This window comes from Lolium rigidum, chromosome 6 (assembly GCF_022539505.1).
Source record: "Lolium rigidum isolate FL_2022 chromosome 6, APGP_CSIRO_Lrig_0.1, whole genome shotgun sequence".
Classification (NCBI taxonomy): Eukaryota; Viridiplantae; Streptophyta; class Magnoliopsida; order Poales; family Poaceae; genus Lolium; species Lolium rigidum.
Window position 1 is genome coordinate 134,671,405 of NC_061513.1, and position 13,695 is coordinate 134,685,099.

Here is a 13,695-nt window from a genome sequence, read left to right on the forward strand (position 1 = left end):
ATATAGGTGGAATTTCCCTAGGGTTTGCCCCAAAACCAATCTGAAGTCCAACTCCAAAACTGCCATAATAGGGAAACCTAGGTGGAGTGGGATTGCTCCCCTTCCTTGTCCTTTGGCCGACCAACTAGGTGGAGTCCACCATGGACTCCACCTTCCCACTTGGTGGGTTGGCTAGGGTTGGTGGAGTCCCTCCGGGACTCCTCCTTCCATAGTGATTTATTTCGGATGATTCTAGAAACAACCTTCCATAAATTCACCGGACCATTGCCAAACTTGGAAAGTGACTTCCTATATATGAATCTTATTCTCCGGACCATTCTGGAACTCCTCGTGATGTCTTGGATCCCATCCGAGACTCCGAACAACATTCGAACTCCATTCCATATTCCATATATACTTAAAACGACATCAAACCTTAAGTGTGTCACCATACGGTTCGAGAACTATGCGGACATGATCGAGACTCCTCTCCGATCAATAACTAATAGCGGGACCTGGAGATCCATAATAGCTCCCACATATTCAACGATGGCTTCGTGATCGAAAGAACCATTCACATACAATACCGATTCCCTTTGTCACGCGATATTTTACTTATCCGAAGTTTGATCGTCGGTATCTCCATACCTAGTTCAACCTCGTTACCGATAAGTACTCTTTACTCGTGCCGTGATATGATATCCCTTGTGAACCAGTCACATGCTTGCAAGCTAATTAGACATCATTCCACCGAGAGGGCCCAAAGTATATCTATCCGTCATCGGGATGGATAAATCCCACTCTTGATCCATATGCCTCAACTCATACTTTCCAAATACTTAATCCCATCTTTATAACCACCCACTTACGCAGTGGCGTTTGATGTAATCAAAGTACCCTTATGGTGTAAGTGATTTACATGATCTCATGGTCGAAGGACTAGGTAACTATGTATCGAAAGCTTATAGCAAGTTGAACTTAATGACGTGATCTTATGCTACGCTTATTTGGGTGTGTGTCCATTATATCATTCATCTAATGACATAACCTTGTTATTAATAACATCCAATGTTCATGATCACGAAACCATGATCATCTATTAATCAACAAGCTAGTTATACAAGAGGCTTACTAGGGACTCCTTGTTGTTTACATAACACACATGTATCAGTGTTTCGGTTAATACAATTATAGCATGGTATGCAAACATTTATCATAAACACAAAGATATATTATAATAACTAATCATATGCATATCTCCAACAGGTCACTGCATTGATCGAAGACCTGTCCCGTCGGTTGCTTGGGCGGGGCGCCAAGCGCCGTCCAAGGACAAGGAGCTAAATGATCTCCTCTTTCGCACGTGCATCATCAGCGAGCGGGAGCACCAGGCAAAGAAGGAGGAGTGGCTTTGGAAAGCGAAGCTGTGGCGACTTCATCGACCCCCACTCCGGCAGTGAGGGAGTGCTGCTAGCCACGTCGTTGCCGCCGCACCCATAGGCTCCAATAAGTACTCAAAGCCACATTTTGGGCTAGTGGCGAGCAAATTAGGTTAATTTTACATTGAAATTCCGTACTCTATGAAGAAGTATGAAACTATGTATGAACTGAGGAATGTTGCTACCTGAATGTTAATTACTTCTGGCGGATTTTTATTTTAAAAAATGCAGTTTTTATTACGGTTTCGGTTCTTGCAACCGAGTTTGAGATTGAAAAGGACACATTCATGCACTTTAGGCCCCCGACTACAAGGGTTTTGCTAGAGTTGCAAACCCTTTTTTTCTCGTTTCCTTCATCCCAACTCGCCGCCGATACCATGTCAAGAAAATACTCGCCGCCGATGGAAACTGCCGCCGATGGCTCGCGCCGTCGCCCGGCCCTCCGCCTCCTCTGCCCCAAGACGTCCATCCTCTCCGCCCCTTTCCCATCCCTCCTCTGGCTCGTCGGCTCCCCTCGCTTCCTCCAGCCCGTCACCGTCGCTGCCGCCCTCCGCTGCCTCCGCTGCCTACCCGACGACGGCCCCTTCTCCCCCAATCTTCCCCAAGAAGCAGGCGAGTCTCTCACACCCAATCCCAAAGTACCGCCTTTCTCGATCATCTGTAGCTAGCACCACTCATGGCCTCTCTGATCTGACGATCTCGTATGCGGCGTGCAGACGAAATCCGTGGATTGCTCGTGAGGGGGTTCGACATCGTGGGGGCCCTCCTCGTTGGGAGCGCGAATTTTGAGGCGGATGCCGGTAGAGCGCTGGAGCTGGCTCGCGCGCTCAGGGAGCGGCTGTTTGGGGAGAAGGCGAGCCATGATATGGTCGGAGGCTGCGTGGATGCAGATACCAGGGACATTCGATTTCTTATTTCAGAGAGTATCGGATCAGAAGTGGTGGAAGGACAGGAGGTTTTGTGGGAGGATGAGCCGGAGAGGCTGCTGCTAGAGAAGGGCTGCCTTCTGCGCTGCCAGCTGCCCGTGCAGCTGCCACTCTATCTTCCTTTGGATGATAAATCTGGTAAATGTTTGCCTCTCTTCTTCAGCTTTAAGCGCTCAAACTGCGTCTGATTTTTGAACATCCAAGTATCTGGCTTAATTTTGCATGTGCTGAGTATGAAATCCTATTTCTAAAGTTCGTCCTTTTAAATTCCTGATGCTTTCACGCCCATTAGTACTTTGGTTTTACATGCTGAATGCTGCATTTAGCTGCCAGATTAGAATTTTGCTGGCACTCAGGTATGCAATGCGGAGATAGGTAGATAGACATTTGTTTGAGTTTGATCAAGCTTGGTCTAGTGATCTGCCCTAAGTCATGGATTAACACTGACCAAAATATAAGAGTGAATTGCACTTGGCTCCGTAAATTTGACTGGTGGTACAGTGTAGTCCAACAACTTAAGAAACCTAAAACTCGGCTATGGGGCTCACTGGTACTCCAATCGAGGGCAGGAGGCCAAAATGCCCACATGGCATGATGAGCTGACCTGTCTTTACAAATACAATCCTGTCTCTTTGGTCCTGTACTCACCGAAAGAAATAATTCTGTACAATGTGTTAACTTTTTGCAGGCACCGAAGCTAGGTTTTCTTCACTCATTGAATTCACAGCTGCTAACCTCAGAGGTCCTCATGCTTCGTACCTAGTTGAAGGCCCAACTGCAACATCTGAAGAATTACATCATTCTGTTATTTTACATGATAATGATTTGAATTATCTTTCATGTCTACCTATCAACCAAAACACAATTGAGCAAAATACAAAAATAGTGTATTGTTCAGAATTCTTCTCCGCGAAGAGGCATGACCTCTCCCTGATGAGAGAGGTAAGCTGGACTGAACTAAACTTGTTATACCTATTTGTTGACTAATGACAAGTGTAGACATTGTCATATTTGGTCATTTACCTCTCTTGCTTTTGTTTTTTCATGGATGAAATTGTAGGCATGCCTAGCTTTAATGTATGAAACAACATACTTCATATCCATTTCCAGTTTTATGAATGATTTGCTTGGAAATATAAAGTACAGTAAGGTTGAAGTACTATCTGAAAAGTTGCCAGGCATCTGTCAGATGGACATTTGATTCCTGATTTTTTTTGAACTGTTAATTACTGAATTGCGCTTTGTGGGATGATGTAGATTTGTACATATGTATCCATGACAATCTTTAATCACACGTCTCTGAAAGTTTTATTTACTAGAATGCAGATGCAATTCAGATAACTGTCCTATCCAATCAATCATTCAACAGCTCAAAGGCTGGCTCCCCTATTCCTGTGTTAAAGTATTTTCCAGGTATTTATTTTCTTATATAAATATTCTGCTTCTTGAGAAATGAAACTTGTATCCGTTTGTCCTAGTTGTTTGCAACAACCATATTTCTTTTCTCCCTTCACTTTTGCATTGCTTGTTCTTTTGTTGCTGATTTATTTTTCATATTTTATATCACACCAGCATCGGCTAACCTGAGAGTAATCAACTTGAAGCTAGATATACTATGCTACAGTTCTATAGATCTTCCTGTAGCAGCTGCTGTATCCGAGCTAGTTATTCCGGGGTTATGTGATCAGTTAAGCGTTATGAAGAAGGCTATTGTCTCAGAGCTCTTAACTCAACAACCTCAGGTATTTGATTCATTAGTCTTGCAACTGCCATGATGCCATCACTGAATCAGTTAGTACATACACATGAAAGGGCAATGCCATAACTCCACTTCAACTTGCTGCATAGATATTATCCAGAGATGTACAAGGCCACCGACTCTAAGTCTAATAGATCTCGAACACTTTAAAAAACCTTGTGATTCAGATAAAGAAAAATGTCTATTTAGATCCAAAGTTTTGAGATAAAATATGAAAAGGCGCAGCATGTTATGGAGTTGTAAAGGTTTTTCGCAACATGCAGGAGCCTATATCAAAACTAGAATTAAGAGGGAATACATATGAATTCTCAGGTCATATCTCCTATTCTCCAAAGTTGCAAGTGCTCTAAGGTTGTTTTCTTGCCTTGGTGAGAAAAGGAATTAAAAGTTGTGCATTGATGCTTGAATAAGCCCTGGTGTTTGCATGGACTCTTGTGAGTTTTTGGGGTCATGTAACCACCTCTATGAGCATAGTAATAATATGGAGCTCCCAGATGGATTCTTGGTGATGTGGCAACTGCTACTCATTTGAAGGTCCTTTTTAGTAGCCATTGCGTCATTGACTAAGGCTAACCAAACTTCTAGCATGGACAAACTGACAATATGTTAGTTTCTACATTATTTTTGGTTTATTTCTGAACTGGATATTGTTATGTGCTAATGGAGTAGGTTAGTCTATGCACCAATGACCAACCGCATGACAGCAACTGGATCAATCCGGAAACAAATAAAATAGGAAGGTAGCGATCATCTTGTAATCTTGTTAGCCAAATAAACCACTTCAGTTAGGATGTAGGTAGCAGGGTTTACTGGGACTTAGATGCTCTATTCCTAGGGATATAGCAAGTCCTCCCTGTCAAAGGGCACCATGTACGTTACAAATGAAGCAGTGAAATAGTCAACAGTTTAGGTGAAGCCTCAAAGTCTCTTACCATGACAGGGTTAGGTCCTACGGTAGCTAGATGAGGCTGAGTGCCCTATTGTCCTATACCCAATTGTCGAACCCTTACACAAGTTATGTGCAGGGTGCTAAAATGGTAGTAACGAGATTTGACTATGGACATTGCTTCCTGCATCAGTTGCTTCTTGCTTGTTACAAACACCAGCCAGCTAGAAGTTATCATGATGTTAGAAAATTCTATAATTTTGCACAAAACTATCCTCCTTTTAATTTTGATTTATCGCGAGTAAATGTACAGCAGGTGTGCGAGCAAGCACATTCATTCCTGTTTTCATGTTTGCCAATATATGAAGGTTTTGTGGAGCATGAGAATTGTTATTCACGACCTTACAAACTCGTTTGGTTCCCATCATTTGGTGCTGGAATCAAGGAATTCATTTGTGATTCTGATAATCAACTTGTTTGGCTGCCACGGAGTTGGTACTACTAAAATTCAATTGAGAACTCCATGTATTTCATTCCTCTTGGTACCCTGCCATTTCTGTAAATTTGCTTTTTTACATGGACATACCCTGTAAGTACAAAAGTATTTCCATTTTATATGAAATGGTATCATCAATTTCATTTCATTTCTGCCAAATGAAATGAAACGATGGGGACCAAACAAGCTCTAAATGAATTCAAAGAAGTAAAAGATGATTAATTAGCATTGAGCTCTGCGGATAATGTAGTTTTCTTGTTCCGATATTTTCTTCTATGTCCTTTGCATCATTTACCATGATTTTGTTGGTGTTTAATGAAAGTTTAATTGCGTGCAAAACGTGAAAGAATTTCTTATCTAACGTCTGTCAAATTCTTTGAAGCTTTGTCCATACCATTTTGTCCCCCCTGGATTGCGTATTCCTCTTACAGCTATATACGACACAAGATATGAGGAGATTGAGGAAAAGCAAAGTATGGATTTTACTGCGATGCTTTACATATACTCTTAGTTCTTACTTCAACTAAGCATGACATTATACGTGGGTGCATTATTATTGTGTGTATCTTTAAACTAATCAGGTACTTATATGGATTTACAGGTGAACTAAGAAGAAATCTGCACTTTAGGCTTGGTCTGCCTTTAGACCGTCCTTTATTGCGGACTTCTAATGCGCTAACATTTGGTGGCATGATAGGAAGAGATAAAAACTTATCGAAAAATGGTATAAGTTATATGCATATGTTATAATGTTATACTGTTATATTCTTATATTCTGTAATCTTCTTGGTCGTTCCTATTTCCCTTACATCTGTTGTGATCTGTCATTGAGTCCAGGCTCCTCAATTCTTCGTGATGTCCACAAAGAAATTCCATCTAGTGGGGGTTAGTAGTTCTGAAAGTTTTTTACTTGGAGCAAATTACATCAAATGTGCTGACTTTGTAAAGAGATAATGAGTTCAAATTTCATGTTTATTGCAGTATTAGGAGGGATCATGTCATTAATTGATGGTTCATATGAGTACTACCATTACCTCCACGATGGTATCGATGACAATGTAATGTTAGTTTTTACTTCAGGATTTCTCTGTATACCTTCATACCTTTCCTTCCCATAGTTTATTTCATATAGGCCTATTCTATTGCCGTATGGATAATTGTTGTTTACCCATGTTGGATAAGATTAGGCTTGTTCGAGTTTTTTGTTTGGTCCTTAAATAACAGATTTTGATCACCTTCATAAGAGCAACTCTAGCAGATTCCCTACAGTGCAGCCCATATATTTCACTCTCTTTCATTTCTCTTTTCTTTATGCATATGAACTCCATTTTGGCTCCAATACCACAACATAATGGGTTCAAACTTTCAAGTTTCCACCGCACACAATTCAAAAACATTTCATATCCATAATTTAAAAATTCAAATACAAAATAGCTGCAAATGAATCAAACAATCCAAATAAAACATGGTGAAGCATCACGAAACTACTGTCCATGCAGCTGCCATCTAAGCAGCATGGATGCGGGGACACTGACACGCTGATACGAGTATGGGGACAAGGGAAACGACATTTTCTAGAAACAGCCTTACGGGAATATGTCAGAGTATATATGTATTTACAAAAAATACACAACATATTATAAAGATTGAATGATACTCCATCCGTTCCATTGAATTAGGTGTATAAATTTAGTGAAAAGTCAACGTCTTCTAAGTTTGATCAATGTTATAGACAAAAATCTGAACATTTACGATACAAATCAGTATCAATATATCCACCATAATATTTTCAGTGTATTTATTTCATATTGTAGGTATTGATATTTTTTGTGGCCATACAAGAAATGACCGAATTAGGAACGAGGTAATAGATGATAATAGGGTAGGGGTGGCTCCAATCGTCGAGAAGGTAGTCCAACACCGTCTAAGTTGGTTTGCGCACATCTAGCGGAAGCCTCCATAAACACCAGTTAAAAGTGGTATTCTAAAGGCCATGGAAAATACTAGGAGGGGGAGAGGGCGACCGGAGCTGGCATGGATGGAGGCGGTAAAAAAGGACTTGAGGGGTTGGAATGTTCCTAGAGATTCGGCTCTTGATAGGACCACATGGAAATCGTCAATCCATGTGCTAGAATCTTGGTTTACCTGGTCGTTGTTTTTTCTTTCCTCTCCATATCCTTTTGATTTCCTTATGTTTCTGTTGGGGTTCATATCAATCATACTCAAAGTTCTCCTCTTCCTCTTGGTCATGTTCATCCTCCATTATCATGTGATGCATGTTTGCATTATGCGACCTGGCATGAAACTGTGACTGCTGCCTGCTTTGGATATTTCCTGAACTATACGGCTTTGTCTCTCTGAACATGCAATTGTTGTGTGTTGATCAATAGTGTGAATTAGCGTTAGCCTTGCCTTTTGATATAATACCGATACCTGGGACTATATTGTGATTTGGTTTGGTACATTGGGGTGGCTTTGTGGATACTACATGCCTGGAAGAGGATGATACATTGTTTTGTGTACCTCGTCGTATGGTTCTGCATCATCTGTCTCTGAGCTTCTGTTATCCTCCTATTTCAGGGATGGGGATGTGCTTACCGTTCTCTGCAAACAATCATGTCTTGGTACAGGCTGCAACAATATTCATCTATAAATGTTCTTTCACACAGGTTTGTCAGACTGTTGATCTTGTCATGTATATTTTCTTGAATTATATGGTTTGACTCCACTTCTTTTTGCATTGCTAGCAGAAAATATGATGTCAGACTGATCAATATATTTCCTGCAACTTCTTATCAGGGAAATCCAGCAGGTTCTTGTTGACATTGGTGACAAGGATCCATCATTTGTTGGATCTCGGGAGTGGATTGGAGCGATTGAATTAAGCTTTGTGCTTGATAAACTGCTTGGCGTGAGTTTCTATATATTACTTCTCCGTTTGATGAATAACTGCACATGTTTTATGATGATTTTATATTATAAGAATAGCAAAATTTATTCCTTACTCACATGTTGCTCCCAAACCTTAGCAATGGCATTTTCAGCATAAGCATAATGAACACGAGGATACATGGTCTCACGATGCTCATTGTTCAGCATATGTTATCTTCACTTGCTTAAGGAATGCAGGACTGCCGTTTTTTATAAGTTCTGATTTCAATATATATCCTGAAGCTTGTTTGCAGTGTCGCCTGTAAACCTGGAAACAGAACAGCTGAGATATAACTTAAGTTTGTTTTTAGTACAGAGTATTGTTTCTTTTGTTAGATGCTGGTTGTGTGGTCTGTTTTGCTCTGTCATTTCGGATGAGTCGGATCCACGGAAAATAATTTCAGGAGAAAGTTGAATTTCTGGGTGGGTCAAAATTTTCTCAAATGCGGATGAACATTTTAAGTCTTCCAAGGTTTTACAAATGTGGTCCTAATCATACTCGCTAGAATTGGTAGATACCACCAGAGAGCCCTTACCTTCCATGTAAATGATCTTGAATTGCAATCCTGGTTTGCTTGCATTTGTTTTCTACCCTACTCAAATAAAATTGTAAACACAGAACAATGATCTGTTCGCATGGGACTGGGACAAGATCCCAACATCTCTTGCACACAATGCTACACCAGTGTGTAAATGGGCTTTTGTATTATCACTATTTGTGTTAAATCTGAGAGGATGTCATTATTTGTGTTACTCTGAGAGGACAGTAGTTCAAATACACTCAGGTGTCAATTGCTTTTCTATGTTTTTTTGAAAGGAAAGCAGTGGGGGAGGCCCCATAGTGTTTTTTTGTTTGAAAGAATAAGAAACCAAATTCACGTCCATGGGGACTTCAGCCTGGGTGCGGGGCTGTAACATCCAATCCCTGAACCAAGTGAGCTAGGCTCACTTTTCTTAATTACTTTCTTGTACTCATATCATACTATATGTTATTTTTTGGCTTAAAAGTACTGGATCGTGCAGGTTAGTTGCAAGATAATTAATGTGAGATCTGGTGATGAGCTTCCTGAGAAATGCAGAGAAATTGCGATGCATTTTGAAACCCAGGGGACTCCTGTGATGATTGGTACGTACTTCTCTATTATGCTATATACAGCTGCAATAAGGTATAATAAGCATTATAAATGGAAATCACAGTTCTCCTTCGAAGTTATCTAAAGTTGCCACAAAACCATGAGATCTATTTCCACCTGAGGCCTAGTTCATTTAATCCCTAGAAGGTAGGGATTGATCTGGATTAGTGCTCAGTCCTGGATGTCCAGCCTGGCGAGTTGTTTTTTCCAGCCCAGCAAAATTGTAGTGGTCGGTTACTCCCTACCGGTAATACTGGCCCAACTCATCCCATCAATTTCTACTAACTTGATCTGGAAACTTTTCATCCCCATCTGGCCCGTGGAAAAAATTCCACGAAGGGAGGACGCTAGCTATGAGCGAAGAAGGGGCAGGAGACAGCGAGCTTGGCTGAGATCCCGTGCTTCAAGACATGGATTATAAGGGTTGGGGAAAGGGGATTAAAATAGATTGAGTGACAACTCTGGATCAACCAAATCCTTGTCTGGATCAGATCCAAGGTGGGGGATTCAATCCATTGAAAATGAACGAGGCCTGAGGAGGTTGGGTCAATTAATCTCACCCTGTATGTTGTGTGTAAAACATTTCAGACTCATCCTGGCATTTAATGTCTATAATTTATATCTTGAGTTGGGTTGTGTTTGTTCCCATATATAGTCATGTTTGGTTATGCTATCTTCATGGGGCTATCTGTCGCCGTCTTCTATTTCCATGCTGCAGTTCTAGGCATATTCAGATCTGTCTAGGTATCATTCGATTTGGTAGTCTCTTTGCCTAGTTTGTTTTTCTTGGTGGTTCTCTTATGCTTGGTAGATTAAGGGTGTGTTTGGTAGGTTGGGTCTATAGAGAATCTCTATCTCTGCTCATACATGTTGACCTCAGCTAAGTTGAGCTGAGATATTGGCATGTGTTTGGTAGTCTGAGTCTGTTGAGACATGCTGAGTTGAGATGTTGTTTGGTGGGATGGTATGTGTTGAGAGATGTTGAGGTCTATGTCTGAAAATCTGAAATTACCAGGAGGTCCATATTTTACACAAAAGGCCCTAAACAGAAAACAAAAAAAGCAATCGGGTCCTCAGATCCCGATTGAGATGACCGTGCCTCCGATTCCGGCAGGAATCGTGCCCGGCGGTGGACGGGGGCTGCGGAGCTCGGTGCGGAGCTTGGTGCTCGGGCGCGGGCCTGACCAGCGGAGGCCGTGGCTGCGGAGCTCGGTGGACGGGGGCGGAGCTTCGAGCTTGGTGGTCGGGTCCGGTAGAGGAGCTGCGCCAGGGCGCCGCCGGACGTGTGAGGGGAGCTCGGGACGGCGCCATGGCAACGAGGAGCGCTGGACGTGCGAGGAAGGCGGCGGCGCGCTCGCAGGGACCGTCGGCGGCGAGGGAGAGGCAGAGGCGCGCGGCCAATGTTCCACGGCGAGAGAGCTGAGAGAGAGACGCGGGGGGAAATGAGAGGCTCGGCGGGGTCGGGTGGGCAGCTGCGTCCCACGCGCGGCCAGCCGCGGGTCGCGCGGAGCGTTTTTCGGATGCCCTCAGCCGAGCTCACTTGAGAAGCTCGATTTGAGCTTCTCACCTCGACCAGGCTGAGGGGTGTTTTCCGGGTGAGGTGGGCAGTGCCGACTTGGACCGACCCGGTCTAACAAACAGCCAAAACTGAGAAAATGTGGGATGAGGTGGGAAAATCTGAGTCCACCCAGCCTACCAAACACACCCTAAGAGGCAGACAACCTCCAAGACTGAGTTGTGAGCTGTGTATCTCTTAGCAGTGGTTACTTGGCTACAGTTGTTATTTCAGTGTAATGTTTCCATTGGTACACTCTTTGGTCTGATACCTACAGGTTCTATTATTAACATAGGACCATAGGTGCATGATTAGGTTGTTGCTCTTTTAGCATATGCGTATGTGTCTTTAGAGTTTTACTAGGTGGCAGACTTTTTCGTGAAGCCTAGACCAGATTCTAGCACAACTGTTAGATGAGGTTATTTTATATAGTTGTTTTCATTTATGGGGTTTCCTGCATAAATTCCCCCTCATATTCATGATGTCCTGTTGGCCTCTTGATGAATACAAGGCCTATTTGCAACACGCATAGGGTGGTTGGACCAATGTTTGTGTTGATTAACCAGGCAACACTAGTTCAGTTGTTGCAAACTTGTGGTCATCTTAATGGCTGCAATGTTTATTCATTGATTCTTAGCCTTATCCTGCGCCATTTCTGGACCTAAATCTAAGTGGAAGGGCCTGCTGTCCATGCTTAACCTTCTGGATAAACAATAATAGATGACCAAAAGATTAATCATATTTGACAGAAACATATAGACCAAATTTGCTGCATAAATAGAACATATTCTTGTATTGATCATTTTCTATATGGCCATATGGGTAACGGATGCAGGTGGTGGAGTGTTGGCGTATACCCTTCTGGGAGTTGATTACAACGAAGTCAGTGGTGATTGTGCTTTTCTCATCCTTGATCCACATTACACTGGTCCTAATGACCTCAAGAAGATTGTTAATGGCGGATGGTGCGCTTGGAAGAAGTCCGTTGATAGCAAAGGTCGGAGCTTCTTCTTGAAGGACAAGTTCTACAACCTTCTTCTACCCCAAAGGCCAAATATGGTGTGAGAACCGAGTAATATTGGAAGTGCTCATGTATGAAGGATCAAAAGGAGACTGATTAGTAAACCTTGCACCATCTAATGATTCATTTAGATAAAACTGGATTACCGGTGGTCCAGCAGATTTGTTAGTTTGGATTTATTGGCATTCAGTATGATGAATTGATGATGTAAGTCAGTGTGCGTACCCCTGTTAAATGGTGTTCTAAGTCATGACAGAAATGAGTGAATAACCCCTATAAGATGGCTACAATCTCAACTTCTGTTTTTCAGGCAAGGTTATAATATCCACTGTTGTGCTAACCGCTCTAAAATGGTAATGCAAACGTAAAGGCTGTTCAGTAATGTAGCCACCAAACTTTATGTACACAGACTAACCAGCGCCACAGGATCTTTTCTGTTTGATGACATCCGAGAGTCAGAGCTAACCCAGTGGTCTGCGATCTAGTCTAGCGGTTTGGATTCAATGGTCTGCCGAGCAGACTGTCAGCCAAACCTGAGGTCGCCAAGCAGGACTACCCTATTTGCTTCAAGCTGATAAGCGAGGATGCTTGCTGGTCAGCAATCGTGGACATCAATCGTGGTCACTGGTTGAAAGGTAAAGCAACAGGAGGGCAAAAAATGCTGGTTGGACACAGTAGATACGTCGAAGAGCTGGAGACACCTTGTAACATTTGAGTAAGGGCGGCGATATAGGGCCCTGGGCGTGAAGCCGGCCTGTCGGCCGCCTCACGGACTATCTCCGAGTATAGAGAGTATAGAGAGAAGAGACACAAAGGAATGGACCAAATGATTCAAGTGTTCTGTTCTATTGATGATTCACAACTTATATACAAGGGGAAGAGACGCGAATATGGGTCACGTCTGTTCGAAGAGGTGTGAGGAAGGGTTGTGTCTGTTGACAAACCAATCAACATAGAGAATTACATGAGGGAGGATTGCCCCTTTAATTAACCTATTAATTAAATCCTAACACTCCCCCTAATCCTTCCTTGTCCTTGTGCTTGGTCATCTCTAGAATCATCTTTGGAATCATCTCCTCTAAAAATCATGTGGGAAAAATATGAGGAGAGTAGTGTGTATGTTATGTTGCTAAAACTCCTTAAAACCCAGTGGGAAAATAAGGAGAAAATTGTGCAACATATAATAGTTAGATATGCTGTTAAAACTCCTTCAAAACCCAGTGGGAAAATAAGGAGAAAATGACACAGCATATAATTGGTATTGTCTCTTTGTTAACTCAATATGAGAAAAACCTTGTAAAAGGGAAAAACCCATAGAGTTTAGAGAACAATATATGTCGTATATACTTTCCTAAAAACCCCGTTAGGGAAAACAGAAAATATGACATATCATCTTGTGTTGATATTACCTCATTAAAAACCTTGATGAGAACCTGTGTAGTAAACTCATGAAGGAAAAAAGAGTGTAATATGATGCTTTGAACATGATTGATTCATGAAGATACTCCCCCTAATTCTTGCAATTTTGGAAGCCGTCGCATATCAATTCCATAAAATACTTCTGGAACGT

The 13,695-nt window shown here is 42.1% G+C and overlaps 1 protein-coding gene across 1 annotated transcript; it reads left to right on the forward strand.

The window, feature by feature from the left end:
- The first annotated feature begins 1,775 nt into the window (after positions 1 to 1,775).
- LOC124660337 (probable Ufm1-specific protease) lies at positions 1,776 to 12,421 on the forward strand. Its single transcript, XM_047198145.1, has 13 exons — positions 1,776 to 2,030; positions 2,135 to 2,482; positions 3,033 to 3,286; positions 3,664 to 3,757; positions 3,917 to 4,086; positions 5,868 to 5,958; positions 6,087 to 6,209; positions 6,323 to 6,370; positions 6,467 to 6,543; positions 8,066 to 8,154; positions 8,285 to 8,396; positions 9,440 to 9,542; positions 11,940 to 12,421. Exons 1-13 carry the CDS (start codon positions 1,796 to 1,798, stop codon positions 12,167 to 12,169), a joined length of 1,974 nt encoding a protein of 657 aa, XP_047054101.1. The 5' UTR covers positions 1,776 to 1,795; the 3' UTR covers positions 12,170 to 12,421.
- The last annotated feature ends 1,274 nt before the right edge of the window (positions 12,422 to 13,695 follow it).

Excerpts from the sequence above, each read along its gene's own strand:
- LOC124660337 (XM_047198145.1), top strand. The coding sequence starts at position 1,796 with ATGTCAAGAAAATACTCGCCGCCGATGGAAACTGCCGCCGATGGCTCG. Across the intron at positions 2,031-2,134 it reads CAATCTTCCCCAAGAAGCAG|ACGAAATCCGTGGATTGCTC; the intron begins GCGAGTCTCTCA and ends TGCGGCGTGCAG. Across the intron at positions 6,210-6,322 it reads TAAAAACTTATCGAAAAATG|GCTCCTCAATTCTTCGTGAT; the intron begins GTATAAGTTATA and ends CATTGAGTCCAG.